This window comes from Argentina anserina, chromosome 3 (genome assembly GCF_933775445.1).
Source record: "Argentina anserina chromosome 3, drPotAnse1.1, whole genome shotgun sequence".
Taxonomy (NCBI): Eukaryota; Viridiplantae; Streptophyta; class Magnoliopsida; order Rosales; family Rosaceae; genus Argentina; species Argentina anserina.
Window position 1 is genome coordinate 11,632,504 of NC_065874.1, and position 23,668 is coordinate 11,656,171.

At 37.5% G+C, this 23,668-nt stretch overlaps 2 protein-coding genes and 1 pseudogene across 2 annotated transcripts; 2 read left to right on the plus strand and 1 right to left on the minus strand.

Annotated features, from left to right (window-relative positions):
* The first annotated feature begins 59 nt into the window (after positions 1 to 59).
* Positions 60 to 9,495, plus strand: LOC126787063 (uncharacterized; annotated as a pseudogene).
* Positions 9,496 to 12,462: 2,967 nt separating this feature from the next.
* On the plus strand, positions 12,463 to 15,045 carry LOC126786233 (probable protein phosphatase 2C 39). Its single transcript, XM_050511998.1, has 5 exons — positions 12,463 to 12,683; positions 13,512 to 13,757; positions 13,879 to 14,155; positions 14,495 to 14,649; positions 14,800 to 15,045. Exons 1-5 carry the CDS (start codon positions 12,651 to 12,653, stop codon positions 14,935 to 14,937), a joined length of 849 nt encoding a protein of 282 aa, XP_050367955.1. The 5' UTR covers positions 12,463 to 12,650; the 3' UTR covers positions 14,938 to 15,045.
* Positions 15,046 to 15,854: 809 nt separating this feature from the next.
* On the minus strand, positions 15,855 to 17,473 carry LOC126786234 (squamosa promoter-binding protein 1-like). The gene is made up of 2 exons (XM_050511999.1): positions 17,005 to 17,473; positions 15,855 to 16,464 (listed from the first exon to the last, which is right to left on the minus strand). Exons 1-2 carry the CDS (start codon positions 17,361 to 17,363, stop codon positions 16,230 to 16,232), a joined length of 594 nt encoding a protein of 197 aa, XP_050367956.1. The 5' UTR covers positions 17,364 to 17,473; the 3' UTR covers positions 15,855 to 16,229.
* Positions 17,474 to 23,668: the final 6,195 nt, after the last annotated feature.

Consider the following 23,668-nt stretch of genomic DNA (forward strand, 5'->3'; position numbering starts at 1 on the left):
CAATCTGGTTCTTGCTGAACAAGACTAACCATTCTTCTGAGTCACAAGAAGTACGTGTTATGGATTTAGATTGGGCATCTTTACCCAAGGACCTTCTTTCTTATGTTCTTGAGAGATTGGTTGAATAAAGAGAATAACATAAGAACACAACAAGAATATAAATCACACACATGAATTGTTCAGTACAGTGGAAACCATAAAGGTAAAAACTATTGCGAGACTGTTTGCGTAATCCACTATACTGAGTTGATCAAGAGTACATAATACAAGTAGAGATTTAACAACTGAATCTCTTTACTAGCACCACTTGCTAACTTGTTACATGATTGTATCTATACCAAAACAATAAGCTTCATAACCCTGATTCCAATGAGCGCAACTTGATTGTTTGTTAAGAACATGTCACTTAATCAACACACAAGTGAAGATTACAATAACAATAGTACTGATAGATCAGAGAGCTATTTGATATGCATATCACAGCAATATTGATACAAACCAATATTTACACAATGATATTTGAAAGTTCTGATACTTCTCTTCAAGGTTAGTAGTATATATAGAGAATAATATTCTCTCCCCCTCAATTGGATCACTAACCATAAGGAGAAATATATTATATCTTAATCAATATACACAAACATAATATATTGAAGAACCATAAGTAGCTGCACTCTAGCTGTGAATGTTGAGTGCATTACATGCAGCTCCACTTTTATTTGCTTGCATCACATGTAGCTACACAACTTAGCTATGAATTGTTGAGTGCGCCACATGAAGCTACACTTTAGTTGGCTACACAACATGAAAATTAGGTGGACTTTCCAGCACAAGTCATAACACGATCACAACTGAGACATACCATACTCTCCTACTTCATGCATGCCTCAAAGGCATGACACATGACCCTACACAAACACCCTAGTGACACCATCTAAAGTATTGGTTTTCCCACAATTGTAGTACTAATAAGTTCAGTAACTACTTCAACAGAAACATGATATTAGGTCCACCATCTCTTCTAGACTCACCCAAAATTATCAATGCACTACCACTCTAAACTATTATTTCTTTACTTTCATGAAGAACCCCTAATGGCAACCTAATTATTTTGAGAAGCCAAATGCTCCTGCTCAATTGCCAAATCATTTGGCCAAAATAACTTTTCTACAAGCAGCAATTAAAAGATCACTTCCTTATCGTAAAATTTAGCCCTTGTTGAATTCTTAAGTTAACATCTCCTTATCCAACAATAAACAACCTGATGCATGGAGAGAACTAAGCCTCCAAGTCTCTAACACTAAACACCATATGTACTTAAAAGAAGAATTCGGTTCTCAACCGCTACTTTACTAAAGTTAGAAGGTGCTCGTCACGAAAAATTCGTTAAAACATCACTAAGCTAAGGTCGTCTCATTCCTTACCTTCAATAGAATTACTTCACCGCCACTGCGTCTCATTTGGATCAGTGGTATAGCTACGATCTAATTCTCAACACCAGACAAATGATTAATTTCACGAAAAATTAGCGTTCTCAATTAAATGCTCATCTAGCAAATAATAAATTATGGCGCCATAAATGAAAATTCCACAACACCTTAGATTTCTTGGTCAGCGAAGAACAATGAGTAACATCAATTGTCTATGGCCCAACCAAAACAAGTTAAAACACAACGGCGACATAATGTGCGGCTCAACTCAATAATTACATCACCACATTAAGGTTGTATCACACACCCTACCACTCCCTTACCAATAATGTTAGAAATGCTTATCACGAAAATTTTCATTAAACCACCTCCAACCTATGGTCTTCACATCCCTTACCTTGAAAAACAATACTTCAACCTCATTGGGCCTCAACTTGGATTAGTTGCATAACTAAAATCCAGTGCTCAGCATTGAAACACTCAATATCCTTCAATGCAGGATCAACAATCTCCATCAAAATTTCTTGATAGGTCTCTACCCTGATGGAAATCTATCTACTCAAACCAGTTAGAATTCATGTAACTTCTTCACTCTGAGTTGATAATAACCGGATCTCATATCAATCTTAAAGAATACCGTAGCCCTCTAAGCTGATCGAACAAGTCATCTATCCTAGGCAAAGATACTTACTCTTGATGGTCACATTATTCGATTCCCTATAGTCCACATACAACCGCATGTAACCATCTTTCTTTTTCAAGAACAATATCGGCGCACCCCAAGGTGAGACAGATCTAATGAACCATTGGTCCAATAGCCCATCTATTTCCACTTTCAATTCTTTATGCTCGTTCTGCCCCATCCTATAAGGCGTCTTCGACACAGGTGCTGTACCGGGTATAACATCAATATAGAAATCAACAACTCTTAGAGGAGGTAAACATGGTATCTCCTGAAAAACCTCACTATACTCGGATACCACAACAATGTTTGCCATAACTACTTACTGATCCACATACTCCACATTGCCAAGACTTCTGCTTTCATGACATTATCTGACTTGAGGCAACGATAACGAAAAACTAACTCCCCGAGACTATGGAAAAACACTACCATGTAAAGCAATCGATCAAAGCATGATGTGGCCTCACATCATAGGTGTGGTCCGGAATCACTATCAAGGAAGCAGAGAATTCTCTACCCCCAATCACAATAAGATAAGCCTTACAGATTGTCTCAAGCTCGAGAGACACTCCAAATGGTGAAGTGACATATAAAAAGCTTCCAAGAGATGTAGGAATCAACCCTAACACCTCCACTACCGAACTAGCGATGAAAGAGTGCGATGCTCCCATATCAAATAGTACTCTAGCAAGGTAGTCAAAATAGATAAGGTACCTTCGACTCCTGTGTCCCGCTATTAACCAAGATATTTAGAGGGAAGATGAATCATCAAAGTATTATCACAATACTTCTATTTAGAGGACCAAACCTTCAGGTGTGGCTCCTAACACTCTTGCGTACCCAGTGACATATCAATACCGAGGAGCATGTGATGGGAATCTCTTGTCGGGCTATTGCTCCTGGATGATATTGATAAATCACTAAATATGCAACCTACGCTCTGATACCAACTATCACAACCCCGAAATTTCGAATGATAAAAATTCAAATTCGAAGTTATGAAAACTCTAAAACAATCTCAAATATATTGAAATCATCTTATCATAACAGTGTATCGAAACTGAGTCCACATCATGACTCAGTCGACTTGAATAATACACAACCAATGGAAATGTAAAATTCACTCAATCCTCACCACAAACAGCAAAAAGAAATTTTCGACAATCTTCAGAGAAAGTCCTCTAATTCTGCTAATCCACACCTGCAGAACTATCTCCTACACCATCGAATAAGTGCACCGAGATTGTAAACACAACCCCGGTAAGCTTTACAGCTCGTATGAGTAAACCAACAGTATAACACACATAGTATACAAGAGAAAAATACTGAAAACATTTAATTATAAATGCACTCATAAATCACAGGACAGCCCAACTAGATGTCCAATAATATCTGAAAATATAAGTGCTCATGAGACATTGGGCAACCCATCTGTTTACCCAAATTACATTTATAATACGGGTACTCATGAGACCCAGATACTCATCTGTTACCCCTCATGCAGTACGCCGCCAGACACTGGGCAACCCATATGTTACCAAATCTCCAAAAATATGGGTACTCATAAGCAGGTAACCCATATGTTACCCCTCATGCAGTACATCGGCAGACAGACTAGAGCTCTAACTGAATCGTAACTGTCACCCGGCCAAGGCTTGGTTCCGATACTGCCAACACGTCCGAAGACAGAAAAACACGTCTGAAGACATAAAACACGTCAGAAGACATAAAACACGTCAGAAGACATAAAACACGTCCGAAGACAGAAAAAACGTCCGAAGACAGAGAACGTTTTAACAAAACTCAATGTTAAAACCACGTACAATAATAATCCACCCATGTTATTGTACTATAACAAACGACTCTTGCTCAAATAAAATAAACATAGTTGCCACAATATAATTCATTTGAAAATAAGAACGTAATAGTATATAATATAGCAACTCATATATATGTATCGTATTTACCATTTATACACATACACAACCCACTATATTATATATATATATATGTTATAGTTCGATATTTTTAATAAAATGTAAATATGAGTCACCACCAAGGGTAGACTCGTCATAGTGAGATTTACTCACATTCACCATAGTTCATAATCACTAAAACATTTTTTAAAATCATTTATTAAAATAGCGTTTCACTTATCCATGAACTGTAGACGATCAAGTTCACGTAATTTAAACCAAAACATATTTTTAAAATAATTTTTATAAACTAGTGATGCAACGACTATGGTGACAACTCAAACTAAATTCAATAATTATAATACTACTTCGATCATGATGATCATTGTGAGGTTTACTCACCTTAATTCTCACGTGCAACTTCCATGACACCAAAAGCGATTTCCTCACTCTTTTCATCGGTCACCTAATAGCATGATAAAACGCTTAGAAAACGATACGTAAAATATTAGGTGACGATTTCAATACAGCTAAATGTTGTTCATAAAACTATTCACAGAACATTGTTCATGTTTTTTAGTGTTTTCACTAAACACGGTTCACATTTACTGTTTACTAAACACTGTTCATGTTTACGGTTTTACTAAACATTGTTCGGCTTTACTGTTTTATCTTAACTGTTCATGAACACTGTTCATGCGGCGCCACTGTTCACCGGCCGCCACCAATGGCCACCAAATTTCAACACTACAATCTAAAGGACATTTCTAACAACTTACTAGTTCACTATAAAGTCTAATACTGAGCCTAAACACTTCAATTTAATAAAAACCGAAAATCCTCAATTTAAAACCTAAGATTTATTTTCTTCGATTCTTCTAGCACACAACGATTTGGGTTAAATATTTTGGAGGGTTTGTAGTATGGAAGAAGATCTTCAAAATGAGACAAGAATCTTACTGATTGGTTGCCAGAAGAGGGAGATCCGACGAGTTGAAGTTCCGCGAAAAATGCATTTTCGGGGTAACTTCCGGGTTTCACCGCTCCCAAACGGCGGCGAGATAGCGGGTGGTGCTGTCACCAATCGGCAGGGGACGCATCAACCTTTAAAACGTGACCGGTGAGCCGCCGCTCTATGGTGGCCGGACGACAGAGATCCGGCGGCCCAATGTCAGCTCCTCAGCTAGAGAATTTATGGATTTTTTCAGAGTGAACAGTACCAACCCGAATTTCTGATTTTCTCCCTCTATTTCTCTTTAATTCCCATATTTATACTATTTTCCAAAATCTCCAAATACATTTTGATTCGTAACTTCTTCATACGAACTCCGATTTAGGCGTGCCGCGTGTCGACGAATTCGTATCGACGAGCTTTACGACTTTCATGTAAGATTTTTTCTAAGAAACCTAATGAGTCAAAAGTCAATTCTTAGATTCGTCAAATTGAATGTTCCCGAACAATTAATCTAACTCTTTCGTTTTCATCCTCGTGAAATAAAATTGGATAACGACCAACTTAATAATATCAGGGAACTCATTGGAAATTAGATATGATTTTTCGAGGTATTACACAACATATGCCACATTTTTCTCCTCATCTTCATCATCACTCCATGATGATTTTAACACATTTTTCTCTAAATCCCTGTGAATTTTGTTAGCGCATTCAGAAGCAATGTGACCTTGGCCACCATAGTCAAAACATCTAGTTTTGCTCATATTATTCTTGTTTTCAAACTTTGAATTTCGACCAAATCGATTTGTTTGATTCTGAAAATTTTGACTCTTTCTAGAAACAGCTCCATTTCTTGAAGCATTTCTTTGATTCAAGATTTTTCGAAATTATTTTGTAAGAAGAGCATAATCAGCAGAGCTATACTCTTGCTCAGATTTTTCAGATTTACTTGAAACTTTGAATGCAATATTTTTGGATTTCTTATTTTCAAATTTCTCATCATCTTTTAGCTCAAGTTCAAAAGTTTTAAGATTACCAATAAGTTCACCAAGAGAATAAATATCTAAATTTTGTACCTCCTTAATGACAGTTTTCTTTTTCCTGAATCTCCTTGGTAAGGCCCTCAAGAATCTCTTGACAATTTTGTCTTGTGGAATGGGCTCCTTTAAGCTTTGACACTTACCAATTATGGTGATTAGCCTTTTGTGAAAATGATCAATGGTCTCATCTTCTTCCATCTGTATAGAATCAAGTTCATGCATTAGTAATTGTAACTTATGAGATCTCACCTTTTTATCACCTTCGTTGTGAGTTTCTACAGCCTCCCATATTTCCTTTGAGGTCTCACAATTTTTTATAATGCCTCTCTCACTTATTGGTAGAGCAATGTAAATAGCATTCATTCCTTTGTTTTCAGCTTGATTCATAGCTATATCATCTGTCTTCCTCATTATTGCTGAATGATTTGACTTTGGTTTGAGCTGTACCACCTTCATCAGCTTTGGACTCTTCTTGTGGAGGTGACCATCCATACAGTACACACTGCAAAGAGAATAACAGAAGAACACAACAAGAATCTAAATCACAGACCTGAACTGTTCACTACAGTGGAAACCATAAAGGTAAAAACCACTGCGAGACTGTTTGCGTAGTTCACACGTAATCCACTATACTGAGTTGATCAAGAGTACATAATACAAGTAGATATTTAACAACTGAATCTCTTTACTAGCACCACTTGCTAACTTGTTACCTGACTGTATCTATACCAAAACAATAAGCTTCATAACCATGATATTCCAATGAGCGCAACTTGATTGTTTGTTAAGAACCTGTCATTAAATTCAACACACAAGTGAAGATTACAATAACAATAGTAATGATAGATCATAGAGCTATTTGATATGCATATCACAACAATATTGATACAAACCAATATTTACACAAAATGATATTTGAAAGTTCTGATACTTCTCTGCAAGGTTAGTAGTATATATAGAGAATACTATTCTCTCCCCCTCAACTGGATCACTAACCATAGAGAGAAATATATTATATCTTAATCAATCTACACATACATAATATATTGAAGAACCATATGCAGCTGCACTCTAGCTGTGAATGTTGAGTGCATCACATGCAGCTCCACTTTTAGTTGCCTGCACCACATGTAGCTGCACAGCTTAGCTATGAATTGTTGAGTGCGCCACATGCAGCTACACTTTAGTTGCCTACACAACATGTAGCTGTTTTATTCCATGTAAATCAGATTTTTGACAGTAGTAGAATATATGCAATTATAGAACCTGTCAAGATAGAGATTGAGAATGAAACTACCTTATGTAGAAGATTGGAGCAATCTAAACCAGATATGAAACTAATGAAATGTATGAAGAGACAATAATCGATTGAAACAGAAGGGAGAGGACGTGAGTGAAGCATTTCATCAAACACCTTCAAGGCACATACCTTCATTGGTGTTGCCGGAAGACTACTTGCGGTTCAGCATTGTTTGTACGTCATGGTATACTGCAGCAAAGGATAACAAGTTTGATCGTGCGAGGATGACGGCTCCAAAGGTGTTGATATATACAGGCAAAAAAGATTATTGGAAGGTGTACGATGTCATAGTAAACAAGTTTCTGGATTTGCAAGTGAGAGTTCCATTCCCAATCAGCGGCTATGTGGTTCTTCAAAAGATTGATTAATGTTTTTTGGATAAAAATGTGGTGGATAACAAATTCACAGTAACCTGAAGCAATCCATTCTCTAGGGTTAAAGGAAGAAAGGAGAGCAAGAAAACTATATAATTCGCATTCCTTAGTTCTCCTCAACACTTCCAGGTTGCGAACGGTGGTCGAGAAAATTTGATTTTAGTATTTACAAGGCTATAATATCAGGTGACCCAATACAAGATCCAAACAATTGCATTGATTTTGTTGTGTATATATATGCAGCAGTCTCTCTTGGCTTTTATTAATCCAAGTATGCAAACAACTAGGAATGGGCATAAACCGAATTAAACAAGAAAAACCGACCGAATTAAAATTGTGGTCCGGATAACCGAACTGAAGAGATGTAGTTTGGAGAATGAAGAAAACCAAACAAAAACCGATTTTAACGGTTTGAAAATGGTTTAGGTGATCAAACCAAACAATTTAAAACTGAACCGACCAAATTTAATTTAATAATTAAAAAATAATAAATAATGGGTATCAACAAAAACTAACAAAACAAAACATATAAAATTATCTAGTGTAGTTAGTAAAGTGTATGCTTGTTATATTCTAGGTTAGGAGTTTGAATCCCAACATTGACATTTCGATGTTTTATTAAAAATATCTATCAAAATGAGAATAATATAATCTTTACATAGTTATTACCAAGAAGTGCGTGTGATGTAGTAGTTTGTGGCATCAACTCCTACCCAAAAGATTAGGAGTTCGAGTCTCAACTCTTACAAAGTTTTAAAATTTTGCATATGGAGGTGTGAACCGAAACCGAACCAAATTTCGGTTAAACCGATTATTTCGGTTAAAGCTAAATCAATTCAGTGAGCGGTTTGAGTTTCTAGTAAACCAATTAAAGCAGTTCGATTTTGGTTTGGAACAAAAACCAAACCGAACCCGATATATGCCCAGCCCTACAAACAACATGGACTTATGTTGTTGCAAATGTTAATAATAATGAATGAGGGTGCTGCTTGCTGAAAAAAGTTACACGTTTTGACGGTACATTTTTATGTTGCTAATAATTGGAGAGATCTTATATCTTTTGATGTTACTGGTGAGTCATATTCAAACGTAAAATCTGTTGTAGCGGCCACACTCGAACCACTATCATTATATAAAAACTTGAGCAAAAGCCACAAAAGTCATAAAAAATTTTATGGGCTTTGGTGGGGTGGCCATTACTTAAAATTCCATAACACTTATAAAGATTTGACGTTTTGATTCTAAAATAAGAGATGCCACATGTGTAAGAGTTTTGTGAGATTTTAAGCAATGACCACCCCCATCAAAGCCCAAATTTTTTTGTATGAGTTGTGGCATTTGCTCAAGTTTTAGATAATGTATCCGGTTGCATATTGAAGAGATAGCTTGTGAAAACAAGAGAGTGATGAATTGATTATGGTTGAAAGGTATATGGAGGTCGAATGTTTCAAGATTAGGAAGAAATTTAGAGTTTTCAAATTCAATTTCAATAGGTGCAGATGGACGTACTGAAGAAACCACTTTAGGTGGGCTTGCCCTCTTCTTGGGAGGTGGCACTTCGGTAGCTTTGAAGCCTTCAAAGTTTTCAAGTTGTAAACCAAATCATGTACATATACTTCACACACGGTTGTGATTCGGCATTTTCCAGATACGGACCTCATGATTACGGTGCTTATAACTTCATAGAGGGAAAAGAGTGTCACAGCCTTGCACCGAAGTGACCGAACAGGATAATGACCTGGTCAAGAAGAGGAAACCACCGCCAATTTGGGTTGTTCCAAGTTTTTATTTGTAGTTTTACAATTCAATTGGGAATCGTCCTAAAGATCTCATAACCTCTCTGAAGCCTCTTCTCTTACATACTATAACACCTTCATCCTTTCAAAAAAAACTGTAACACCTTCATCATGATCATCGGGAATTCGGGATGGTCACCTTCATCTAAACTCAATTAATGGAGAATATCAAGTAAGTCCATGATTTCCATACACTATCAAATCCAATATATATTGAACAAGCTGTGGATATATAAGCTGGGATACATGAACTGATGAAATAAATATTCAACATATCACCTTCTTCTTTGATCGATCAATTTTAGGTCCTTGTTTCGCTCATTGCTGTTAGACCTGTTGTACATTGTCGTCGTCGCCACACCCTTGTTGTTTGAAAAATTTGGACATGGGCGAGGCAATGTCTTCTGATTTCTGAATAACCATCATCTGGAAAAACTTTCTTTTTTTGATGATCCAGTTAAACATTTTATCGAGGAACCATTGCAGCTTGTTTTTGTTGTCTGTTGCAATTAGGGGCATGCAAGGCCGGCCTTGAGCCCAAGCCATTAAAGCAATAGCTTTGGGCCCCCAATTTTAAGGGCCCCTTAATTGTACACAAAAAAAAAACTGGGTCAGAAAAAAAAACGGTGACAGTGTTTTTTACGGTAAACGCTATGAAAAAAAAAGAAGGGCCAGACTTTAAAATACCAAAATAAAGAACGAGATTCTAAAATATATATGTATCCGAAGAAAATGGTGATTCTGTTTCAGTTATTGGAGTTTTGAAGCAACTACAAGAGGACCATTGGTTTGGGTGAAGATCAGACTGTGTCTTGGGTAATGTAATGTGTGTCGTAACTGTCATTTCTATCTTTCTTGTATGTATCTAGTGTTGATTTTCTTTAGCACCAGTAGGAAAATTTAACAATCTTCTATGTGTGAGACCCCTCTAAGAATATATTGATCTTTCAAGGATATCAGTAAGTTAATATCTTTTGACTTTGTGGACAAAAGATATTGACAATGTAAGTTAAATACAAAACCTTGTTGGTTGAGACAATGTATTACCTGAGCAATTTTGTAATATAATACAACAATTACTTGTATTTATATTTGTTGTTATATTACTTTTACTAACAGTTATGATGAAACTACATCTTACATTATGTAGAATAACAATTTGTAAGCACTTTGAAATGAGTAAAGATAGCAGTTATTACATGCTTAGATTGCTTACAAACTTTTATTAGCCATACTTGTTACTGTTGCATGTGCTAAGAGAAACTTTTCGAAGTTAAAGTTGATCAAATCTTATCTTCGATCAACTATGTCTCAAGAAAGACTGAATTATTTGGCTATGTTATCGATTGAAAAAAAGAGTTGGCGGAAAAGCTTGAGTGTTCGTGCTTAATTGATATTTTTGCTTCTAAAAATGCAAGAATGACAATTTTTGAGTAAGAAGATACTGATATTTGTAACTTTTATATTTTTGTTTCAAACATTATAGCATTTTATTATTATTGAAAGTTTTATTGCTATGTTTTGTTGTTTCAAAAAATTTATTGTTTCAATTTTTTTTTGACAAGAGGCCCCAATTTTTCTCGTCGCTTCGAGCCCCGGAAATCTTAGGGCCGGCCCTGGGGGCATGCAGAGTATAGGATGAATTGGGACCATGCATTCTGAGCAATATAGCCAGATGGATCTATATAAGAGCACTGTGATGGCATGGAAATGAACCCTTCACTACTCAATGAATTGGTGGATTAGAAGCAGCAAGAGTATGAAGATGATGGTTTGAATGTTTTCTGAACAGTGCTTGAACCAGTTGAAGCAACAAAACCAGTACTCGTTATCATGTTGAAGCAACAAAGCAGTCTAGCTATCATGTTGTTCTTTGGTGTCCATCACATAACCAAACAGTGTTGGAGGTGCTGGTGATGTACGTATTATAGTAATACATGGAAATTCTAGGTAATGTATAATGAGCGTCACCAAACCCAAATTGGATCACACTCTAAATTTCCGTATTTATATAGGAAGATTGCGTAACCCCTTCAATTGAGTTGTTCATTTGCACTTTAAAGCTAGGTTTCGATTGTCGGCCTGCTGTGTCATTCTGGATTTTTCCTTTCCTGATCTTCATGCATGGCCTCTAATCAGTCATTCTGTTTGTTAAGTTCAATTATACTTGTTCAACCGTTTATATTAATAGTTTCAATCGTTTCCGGCTATGTTACTCTAATATAGTTTCTCTACATGTGCACATACTCCTATTTCCCTTGAGATCCATTCTTCATTTTTTTTCCACAAAACCTTGAGATCCATTCTGTTTCATAAATACTCAATTCTAGTATTTATCAATCGATTACCAGTTGATAATTTTTTTTCTCTCGAGACTTATCTTTCATTGTTTGTTACACATTTTGCCCTCAGCCCCTAAACACATCACACATTCACACCTCATACTTCACATCGTACAATTCTTACCCCACGGTCGAGAGAAATCAACGATGACCCTCACATATCCAACAATAATGCCAACTATCTCCATACTTTTTTTCTAATCGGGTAAACAAATGAAATACCACAACAATGAGAGATGAACCAAATGATACTAGCTACTACATTCTTACTTTCGGAACACGTCGAAATAAAACGTAACATTTTCTTTTCTAATCTTGACCTTTAGAAATCTGTCACCCCCTATCTGGCTATCCTTACGTGCGTGTCGCACATGCATTCGACGCTGCAACGCGCAATTTACAGTTGGCCCAGCACACCAGTATCCCAAATAATTCAATTCAACGAGGTAATTCATCCCAAAGAGGAAACCTTCTTTCCTTTCAATAAATCATAAACAATAAAGATAAAAGATAAAAAATAATAAAGTAAGTAGGAGAGACTAGTCGCGGCGCGAACGCGTCTTTGATTAATGCAGAGAACGCGGCATCGTCATCATCCAAAGACCAAGACGAAGACGAAGAAGAAGAAGAAGAAGAAGAAGAAGAAGAAGAAGTAGAGCGTGTCAACTCAACACAACCATCCTTCATCCTCATCCTCTTCGTCTCCTCCATTTCTCGGCCACCGTGCTCCACTCTAACCCCCCGCCCCCTTTCCTCCGTTTCTCTTCTGTATTTTTATAATATTACATTAGCTCTCCCACATCAGGACAGCCATGGCAGGCAAGGAAATCCTCTACAAGATGAAGGTATGATAAACTTGTTACAAAGTTCCACTCCTTTTCATCTCTGAGTTGTTACCCTTCTTGGGTTTGAGCCCTTTTTGTGTTAGTTTGGGTGGGTTTCTATTTGATTATGTCAACACCCCCCCCCCCATATTGGGGCATAGTTATTGTAGATCCTCATGTGTCCTTGATTGACAGTATCTTAAATTGTGTGTCCTTTTCTTAGTTCTAATTTTGGATCTGGAAGTCCACTGTTTTGTCTTTGGGGTTTGTTGCTGGTTTTGGGTTTATGGATGTTGCAACTTGCAAGGGGTATTTGTTCTTGTCTGAAGTCATAACCCCCACTTTTGCTGTTTTTTCTACTATGAGTTTATGAGATTGCAAGACAAGTGAATTTTGTGAGTAAATATATTGGAGGGTCAAGTTGTTTTGATCAAATTTATGAAGATATATGATGCATTTGGATCTTACTCTCTTTCTTTGATTAATTGCTGGAAGAGGGAGGCAGGGTTTGAGTTCTGAACTTGCAATTAATTTGAATCGAAGTAATGGTTGCATAGTCGGAAATGTGATATTTCCCATTGAATTGGTCTAGACTACTATTCTTTTTAGCTAGTTCTGCTTTTGAAATTACTATCATAATTCATAAATGTTTGTTGTATTGTTTTGGGCAACTAGGGTTATTTGATGTCATGCATTATGAACACTAATTTTCCAGAATATGAAGGTTTTGCTGTCCCTTTGCTTATTTTTATTCTGCTGGTGTTGGCCATTCAGCATAACCGCTGGTTGTTTGTTCATTTCTTGATTAGATTCTGATTGAGAACCTCATTTTTTGTTTACTTATTGCAGGAAAAAGTTTTAGGTTCTTCAGACCCCGACTCTGGCAAAGGAAAGAGCAAGATGTCACATTGTATCACACATGGTTACCACTTGGTAAAGGGAAAGTCCCATCATCCTATGGAAGACTATGTTGTTGCAAAGTTTAAGCAAATTGAAAACCATGAGCTTGGACTATTTGCAATCTTTGATGGGCATTTGAGTCATGAAATTCCTGAATACTTGCAGTCTAATCTTTTTAACAATATTCTAAAAGAGGTAATATATGCAACTTGCAACATTACGCTTCCTTAAATTCCAGGTTTCCTTAAGCTCTTGTAATAATCGATTAAACATCAGGCTTTTAGTAATTTTACATTTCTTCTTTTGACCCTTTTAGCCCGAATTCTGGAAAGAAACTGAGGATGCAGTCAGGAGAGCATATCGAATAACTGATACTAACATTCTGAACAAAGCAGTCGATTTGGGTAAAGGGGGCTCAACTGCTGTTACTGCCATATTAATTGACTGCTGCAAACTTGTGGTAGCCAATGTTGGGGATTCCCGTGCTATCATCTGCAAGAATGGTGTCGCTAAGCAGCTATCTGTTGATCATGAGCCGAGCACGGAGAGAGAGCAAATCGAGAACAGAGGTGGTTTTGTATCAAACTTTCCAGGTACAAGTTCAATGCTTTATGAAATCACTTGAAAAACAAATCCTGTTGTTTGGAGTGAACTTTGCTCGGTTTGTTTGTATCAACTTATTCTCTGTCGGGACAAATGACCCCTACTTGGAGTCTTGGATTGGATCACTTTTTAAGTAGGCGATGTTGGGTTTAGTAGGGAACATGAACTTGGGATTTGAAACCTCACTTGCTTCAGTATGGTTTCCTTGCCAGAGATAGATTACTAAGCTTAATTGATTTGTCCTCTAGTCCTCAGAATTATCATAGCAATGCCTTGTTTCAACTATTGTGGTAATGAGAATGTGACAATATAATTCTTGATGGATTCAGGGGACGTACCACGTGTTGATGGGCAGTTGGCTGTAGCACGGGCATTCGGCGATAAAAGCTTGAAGAAGCATTTAAGTTCTGAACCTTTTGTGATGTCGGAGACGATTGATGATGAAACAGAGTTTGCTGTATTAGCAAGTGATGGGCTGTGGAAGGTTGGTTTATTTGAACTGAAGTCAACCATTACAAACACATACACACAGCCAATGAAACACATCCAAACCATTTCAATTGGTCCTTTCATTAAGTCATGTTTCTGTTTTGTTTGAATGAACTTCAAATTTGTTAACATAATTATATGCCAGGTGATGAATAACCAAGAAGTTGTGGATGCCATAAGAAATATAAAGGATGCGCGGGCAGCAGCCAAGCACCTTACTGAAGAGGCAGTCAATAGGAAGAGCTCGGACGATATCTCCTGTGTAGTTGTAAGATTCCGGTGAATGTATAATTTCTCTCTGGCACGTTTCTTGTCCGATTGAACTCTGTTTAACAATGTCTGAGATATGTTGTCTTTATAAAAACACCTATGGCATTGAAGTGTTCTTCGATGGTGTGGTGTTCCCTTTACTTGTTGTACACTTTCATCAATCAAGAGATTCTTATTCTGCAAAAGCTTGTGCAAACTTAATCCCTTAATTGTCAACTCTTCTACCTCTACATTTCTCACTCAATTCTCTGGAGTTCAATGAAGACTCCCTTTATTTTTTTTGGCAGGACTCGGCTGCAGTTTGTGTCCAAATCTTAATCTGTACAAAATTAAAACTCTAATGGCTACTTTGGACTAGCTAGGGAATAAAGTAGGATACATTTTCATCATTAGAATAACCTAGTGGTGATAATGTCCAAAAGAAATCGAAATTTTAAAGTATATCCTAATTGGGAATAATGTGACATGCATGGAGACACAGAAAAAGTAGATAAGTAATCAATTGGAAAGCTAAACTTGGAGACAGAAGAACAGCTAATGAAGCTGACACTAGCAAGAGTAAACTAGAAAGCTAGGTTGTCGTGTGGTCAGTTGGTAATGAAATGAAATATCTGAAATCAAAGACATGTCATAGTGGACCTTGGTATGACCCGCACGAAGCACATAATAATAGAAGTCGAGCATGAGAGTGGTTGCCGATACCCAGAAAGATCTGTTTAACCAAGTCATGTTGTTATCAATATCAGAGACGTACTCCAATTATTAAGAAGACCAAGTCTTATTTAATCGATCACTTATGTGCTCTGTGCAATCAATGTTCAAGGGCAACGTACTTGATATGTTACCCGGAACTTTAATTTGCATGAACTTAAGTTGTTGATACTTGATACTTGATACATAATCAGATCGAGATGATTTAGAACGTTGTTATGTTGAAAACAACAGCACAATCACCGTACCTTATTAAACATATATGTCTGAGCCTGGATCATAACAACCATAAGGTCCATAAGTTACATTTAGCTTGCATAGTCCACAACTCCACATGGCAAGTGCTGTTTGATCTGGAAACAAAGCACCAACCTTAAACAAAGCATCAACCTAAGGGTTGTAGGCTTGTAGCTCTAGCTAGGTAGGATAGCTAATTATACATACGTACTTAATTATCTCGGATAGGAACCCTATTCTCATCGTAAAGCTTAATTATATAGCTAGGAACAGACGTCATATGGTAGATCGAAGAAGCCATGGATGACAGAAGAGAGGGAGCAAGCTGAGAGCACAGTGACAATTGGCGACGACTAATTATCTGATCTGGAAATGCTTCGAATTAGCAGAGTTTCCTGGGGTTGGGGATGTCAAATGATATTTCGTAGCAGTAGCCTGAGCACTCTCTGATCGGTATTGATGATTGATACCCCTGCGGCTTGAGCCCTCTCCGTAAGGATCACCTGAGCTCTTGCGGCGCCTCTCATTGTGGCCTGCCAAACGTCGGCGGCAGCTTCTCTTTGCTTCATCAAACTCCGCTAGCTCATGGAACCTGTGTAGTGATCATCAACGTTGAAAATTAAGTTCTAAAACAAGGTGGCCGGATACACTTTTAATTTGAAGAAATGATACTTAGACTCTGCAAGACATCCAATAAGTAACATAGGGGTTGTAAATCCCATGATCTTGCACAAAGAACCACTTATATATGCTTTAATAAGACCGAGCCTCCTTGTGCGACTGGTTCCTAACTATGTTTCAAGATACTTGCTATAGATGATTTAGCAAACTAGCATGAGGGCTAATTAACTATGTTTAAACCTTGATATACATATTTATAACTCAGGCATATAATCCGAACTTTCTGTTTTGCTTCCGTGGAAAATGCCATTTGAAAGAGATTATAGTCTGCTTAGGATATGAGTTCCTTAGCTGTTAACCTAATGCTTTCTGTGAGGAATTTGGACAGAAAAATAAGTTGTATGTCATGAAATCTCGTAGAAATATTAGTGGAAAATGATAGATGCAGAAGGAGAAACAAGAAAGACAGAAAACAAAATACATGAAAGTAATGGGATGATAGATCAAGGACCTGCTGCATTGCTGACAAAACCTCTGTCGAGCCCCCGAGACGACCACAATAGCAGCCTTGGAGTGAAACTCACAAACCTTATGGCGGCGATGGTAGATCTTTGCATCTCCCAAATCAGCACCACACCTATCTGCTTGGCAACTCGGTGCTGACGATGCTCCACCTCCACCTCCCCCAGCGGATCCTGATTTCTTTCCTGCAGTACTCCCAGCTGTGTTGACCTTGTGCTTCTCATTGCCTTCAAATCTTATGCTGATCAACCCACTACCGTGGCCAGTAGTCTCATCTTCGTCTGAGTCATCTTCAACTTCATCAGCATTCTTGTTGAGCATCTTTTCTTTCCAAGTTTGCCTCTCCATTGATGAAAGCTAAGATAGCTCGATCTTTAGCTCTCGCACTGTATGTTTAGGAAGTACTTGCAACTATGAAGGCCATGAAGAAGGTGTATTGAATTAATAGGGTGAAAAAAGTTGGAAGAGGACCACAACTACACCAACTCCATTTTATGTGACAGCCCGCCTGTGTCAATATCTTAAGGTGGTAAAAACTGGAACGAAACGGTGAATTCATAACAAAGAGTTCTATCTGAAAGATAACGAATTATTTCTTAAAATTGATTTGTCTCTATTCGAGCTGGGAAAACGGATTCTACTCAGAGAACAATCAGCAAGCCCCGGTGTCGAACCCTAGACGGTTAGACCCTTCGTTCTCTGTTGTTGCTGGCGTGCCAGTACCTTTGAGTTAGGTATAACTCTTGCTTTGTTTGATGATGATTGTGCTCCACGTACTGTCTTCTTCTCAAACGATTGCTCCGCAGTTGCTGATAAACCGCTGAAGTTCGAATGACCTATACACAACTGGAGTTGCTAGGTACCTTTCACTCCACCTCAAGTAAATGGCCGATCTTACTTTTGACCGCTTGGGGAAAAACATAGCTTATACTGTGTCGTTAATAGCAGGACTCTCTCGCGAATGAGATTTGCTGACTAGTGCAGATTTTGTTTTTGCTAGAAGCTAGGCTAGCGACTCGATGGACTTGACTCGAATTGCCGAAGTTAACCGGACTTGTTGCTACATGCAGCGCGAGGTGTGCATCTGGGTAGCTCCGCTCCGATGGGAGACTTGGTTGCCGAAGCGAATCGGACTTTTACTCTGTGGGGAGATTTTGACTATGCGGTTGCGCGATAGTTTGTTTGACGTTGTGTGTGTTATTCTGTGCATTCAACCCCTTTATATAGAGAACACAACTTGTTCTTTCTTACGAATCAAGTCTTGAGAACCTCCTATCTGATTTAGATTTACCTTCCTTAATCAACTCAGATTCTATACGGCGATAGTTCCCTAAATCTATTCCAATACAACAGGTAATCTTGCTCTGTGATATATTTTCCCCAAATAACCGGTCCACGAGCCTAAATAGTCTAGATAATACCGGAGTATTATTTTAGGCCCAAACAGTCTGAAACGTTGTATGAAGCTCTTCTTTTATGGAGGATCGGAGGGTTTTTTACTTCTTTGTTTCGATAATCGCATTATTAACTTAATTATGTATGTCAAAACAGTATTGTTGTGCTTGTTGTACTTTCAATGTACGTCAAAACACGAGTTTGCATGGTTAGTTTTCAATCAATTTGATTTCAAACAAATAAATTACCCATGCTTAATTTCTGTCTGTGATTAGATGAGTCTAATGATGACATGATCGAAATCTTGAATAGTAGGTCTGTACGTACGTGTGTATATACATCACAAGCCTGTAGAGTAGACTAGTAGAGTACGTAGTAATTCAGATTGCTTAATGTGTGTTAATTGAAAGAGACATGACGGGTTCCAAAGTGAACAATATATATGCATGCTTCTATCGAATTTGCGTACCGGTTCGAAGTAAATTAACATGCAGTACAACTGACTACTTTTGTTGCTTTATAGATAGACGAAGGTTCGGGTCTTCTATACATGGTGAATGCAGTCTCTGATCTTCATCTACTTTACTCCAATGACTTAATTGTATGTGGAATCTACTGTATGCTATCATTTCTAATGCTATCATTGCTATGTACGCATAATAGCATGATCAGCTTACATAATTTTAGAAATCGATCCACGATTTGAGTTCTAAAACTCAGAACTACTATAGCCAGTTAGCCACCAACCCCAAATGCATTGGCTATTTGAAGATATCGAGATGTCGATCAGCTAAGAGTAAGGATAGAAAGTTATCCGGTTCAATCATCTTTGCAGTTCACTCAGCTCATGTAGCATTGTGATCGAAATTAGCGCATGCACTTCAATCACTGTTTGTGAGTCTGTTTAGTAGCTAGTCTGGTGTTTTATCATGCGATTACACTTCCCGCTGTGAAAGTTCTAGGGCTGCAGTCTTTCCACGCTTCGCCTCTGGGCTAAAGTTAAAACTCAAGTCATTTGTCGTATCAATACTAGCTCTGATTAATTTTACATTAGGATTAGAGCATCATTAATTGATCCCACACACATATATGTTATATACTTTTTTTTTTGGTAGAACATATATGTTATATTACATATGTATAGAGTTGCGATATATAGCTCCTGGTATATATATATGTGAATGGTGCAAGCTGACTCACGTACGGGACCTTATTGTATTGGATCTGTTGTATATCAGAACAATTAAAGGGCACCTATATACGCAGACCTCAGAAACAAAAATCAATGCGATAGGCCCCTGAATATCACATGGCCATAGTACTCTGAGTCTCTGATACCCAATGGTTGATGCATGTCATGGGGGTTTTCTGTCCCTTGTGGACCTCAACTTTTATATATGTAGTTGAGCTCGTAGTGAAAAGAAGGGAAAGAATAAATAGATAGCAACTAATTCATCTTCCCAACTGGTATGCAATAAGCCAGGTTTGCATTGTGGGTTCCTTTGCATGTCCACATCAAGAGTTCTATGTCTGCTTGCTGCCACTAAAATTACATATTTGCAAGCTATTCTTCATGTTATTGGTTTGTGATTATATAATTTTCAGAAGAGTGCGTGAGAGTGTGAGACCTACTTAGATACTCGTCATAAGGACATGCATATATGCATCTAACTAAGATATCTCACAATCGAGACATAAATTTCTCTGCATGCATGATTATTAATTAAGAACTAGCCAGTTGGTTTGGAAGCAAATATTTATATAAATTTCATCATGTTCCACAGTTCAATTGGTCCTCATGTTTGGAGCCTGAGGCCTTGGGCTTAATATCCAGAGTTGATCAATCTGGTTCCCTTTTATATATGCAGACTTGCTGATTATATATGCTCCATATATCTTTGTTTTTCATTTTCAGGATTTTGGCATAAAGACCAGCCGTGGTCCTCGCAGCATCTTTAATCAAACATCGATGGATCACCTCACTGGCTTCCGCGTCCCCTAATTTGTATGTTATAGCTTGTAAGATTCTTCTTTCTATTGAGTGTCGCACGCAAGTTTTTTTTTTTCGCCATAACATTGTGCCCTATCACTCTCAGGACTCTTGAGTTGGGTTTTGGTCCCAGTCTTAATTCTTAGATTCTTCCTATCTAGGTTTCTTTGTCATGTTGCCAGTACGTACTTCTGATCAAAGAGGGAGGGACTTTGTAGTCATGTTTTTCAAGAAATACTATCATCCAGTACGTACGTGATGTAAAAAGATTTAAAAACCAAATAGAATTTATTAATTTTAAACATACGCCCTTTTTTGGATTCCAGAGGATTAATGGACTAGACTTACTATATATCGATCAGTCAAAGTACGTGGATGGCGTTGGATTCAATCGGATTAATCGGATAGGTATCTATAGTTTACCGTCCAAATTTAAACCTAGCTAACCCTTGCATGGCTTCAAACCCTAGAACTGAACTACTTCGTCCAACCTGCTGTCAAACCTAATCGTCATCAGCTGTAGTTCTAATCTCAAGCATGTCAAACCTAAGAAAATGATCGAATAAAAAATAGAACATTTTATGGCTGGAAAGGGTGCTATGACGTCCTTCTGCCTGTAAAAGAAATGCGACAACTGCACGATGGAAATGGAGGTCACTAGGTCATTCTCAAACTGGAATTAGTCGGCCCCAAGGTTTTGGCCTATTACATGATGAAGGACATCCTGCACTTCTTGTATGCATATGATTCTCGATACGCGATGATGAAGTTGGTGATGATATTCATTCCCTTTCCTACACGGTAATAAAATTGAAGGACTAATTGACTCTTTCTTCAAACTGCTTTTCTATCGCATTCTCTTTTCTATCATCTTTCCTCCATCACCGTGCTTTTTTTATTAGATCCATCAATGCGCAAGAAATAGACTCCGAATTGGATTCCCAAAAACAAAAACACAACATTCCAGATTTTCTTTTGACATGAGTAAATTGACAACAAACAAGAAGATACACATGCACCTTATTTCAAGCAAAATTGTCGAAGGCGAAGTGTGCACCTCGCTTTGGCCTGCGAGGCACAATTGTTATCGCACTACTCTTGCACTATGGAATGTTGAAGGAGTGAAATTGAGTAGTTCTGTATACTAATTTTACTGGCGGAAAGAAAGACCAACGGAGAAAGCAAGAATGCAGCACAATGCGGGAGCGGACTTAATTTCCCCATTTCGTTCCATCACAGCATTGCAAGAAATGTATTGTTCTCATTCTCAAAAAAAAAAAATTGCAAGAAATGGCAACAAGCATTCAGAACGTACTATGCTAGAAATATAAGTGGCACTGTGGCACCCAACATTGTTGAAAGCTCTCAAAACGAAACATCCCACTTTTAGGACTTTGCATTAAGGTCGCTAAGAATAAATTCTATACAAAATTACCGATAGATACAAGTTTGAGTTCATAATTACCAATAGTAAGCTTAGATTTCAAAATTACCACTAGCAAACTTGTATCCAATTAAACTAACAAAATCTGTTAATTTTTAAATTACAAAATTGCCCTTGTGATTTTTTTTACCACAATACTAAAGGTTAGTAGCATTATGCTAATTTTAAGGGTCAGTGACATTATAATAAATATAAAAATATTACTTATTTATGCCACTGAGGGTCAGTAGCAAGCATATTGAAGGTCAATTGCATTACATATTTTTGAATCTCAGTAACATTACGCATTTTTTAGCGTCAATAGCATTACTTATTTTTGAGCTTCAGTAGCATAGTTACATGTGCTTGAATTTCAAAAAGAATACTCATTAATATTTCATATTTATTATAAGAGGAAATGTATAGAACATATGTATATGATTAAATTGAATTTAAAACTGCTGATCCTTAGTGGAATATAAAAGTACTAACCCTTAGTAGCATAATCTTATCTTTTTCCCGAATCTTCTTTCCTTCCCTGTTTCTTTATCAATTGTCTAATACTCTAATATATCACAAACCGAATCCAACTTCCACATCGTCTTCATCACCATGGTTTGCTTTCCCATCTTCCTCAATTTTCATTTCCCTTCCAATCAAAACCCTAAATCTAATCGCGCATCGGTGCCTCTCGACCTTCACCCAACGACATAAATATCCAGATTCATGCACTCGACCTCAAAATCTCGGCATGAATCCTTGACCACAGCCGTTTGTAACCACAGCGAGTTCCGGCGACAACATAACCCTGCGCCTCTCAGAATCATTCGTCGCCGACTTGCAGTGGTGGCGGAGGACTTTTAGGGTGTAGGGGAGAGAGAGAGAGAGAGAGAGAGAGAGAGAGAGAGAGAGAGAGAGGAACAGTTCGATTGGTGGAGAAAGAGAGACAATTTGTGGTGTGGGGGTGAAACGGCGTGGAACTCTCCGTTTGCGCACGGGTGAAGAATCCTAAGAGTCTGCGGCTGGTAATTAAAGGACCAAAATTGTAGGTATGGGTAAAAACCCCTAAATTCTATACATTCAAATGCTAAAACAAAACAAAAATGGAAATTATAAAACAAAACATATTTAGAGGGAGTTGCACTATTAGTGATCAAATCCTGGCATATATAGCTGCCAACTAAACAGTTTCCATCTTTCTAGTGATGCTGATGATGATGATCAAAGCTTGGATTGATCCTCAATACTTCTAAACTCGATTGTATCAACAACACTCTCATCAGTTCATCAAAAAAAAAAACAACAATCTCATCAGCCTCCGCCACTAATGTCTCGGAAAGCTTTTGTGTAGTCTTCTTGGAATTGTCATAGGCACTGTCCATCGTCTCTCTTGCCAAGTCTACCAAGTCCTCCGCCACCTCAGTTGTTTTCTGAGCACCATTCCTCGCAACATCTGACACAAATCCAGTAACCCCGCTCAATGTTTTCAAAGGCAAAAACGAAGACGGCAAAAACGAAGACGAATGCGATATGAGGAAGCCTTATAAGGCGAGAACATCGATTTTCTAACATATATTATTTTAATGTAATATTTTTATAAATAAGATATGAATATATATAGATTAAAATAAAGAAAGATTTTAATTAAATACATATAAATATATATAAATAGTATTTTTATTAAAAATATGGTTGAGAAGCTACAAAGGCGTCGGTTTGATTACAAGTTGGTTTGACCAAAGGAAATCATTGGCTTCTCGTTCCAATAAGATAAAAGTCAAAGACGTCGGTTTGACCAAAGGAAAGAAGAAAACCCAGAAAATCTTCCGCCTCCCCTGCATCAGC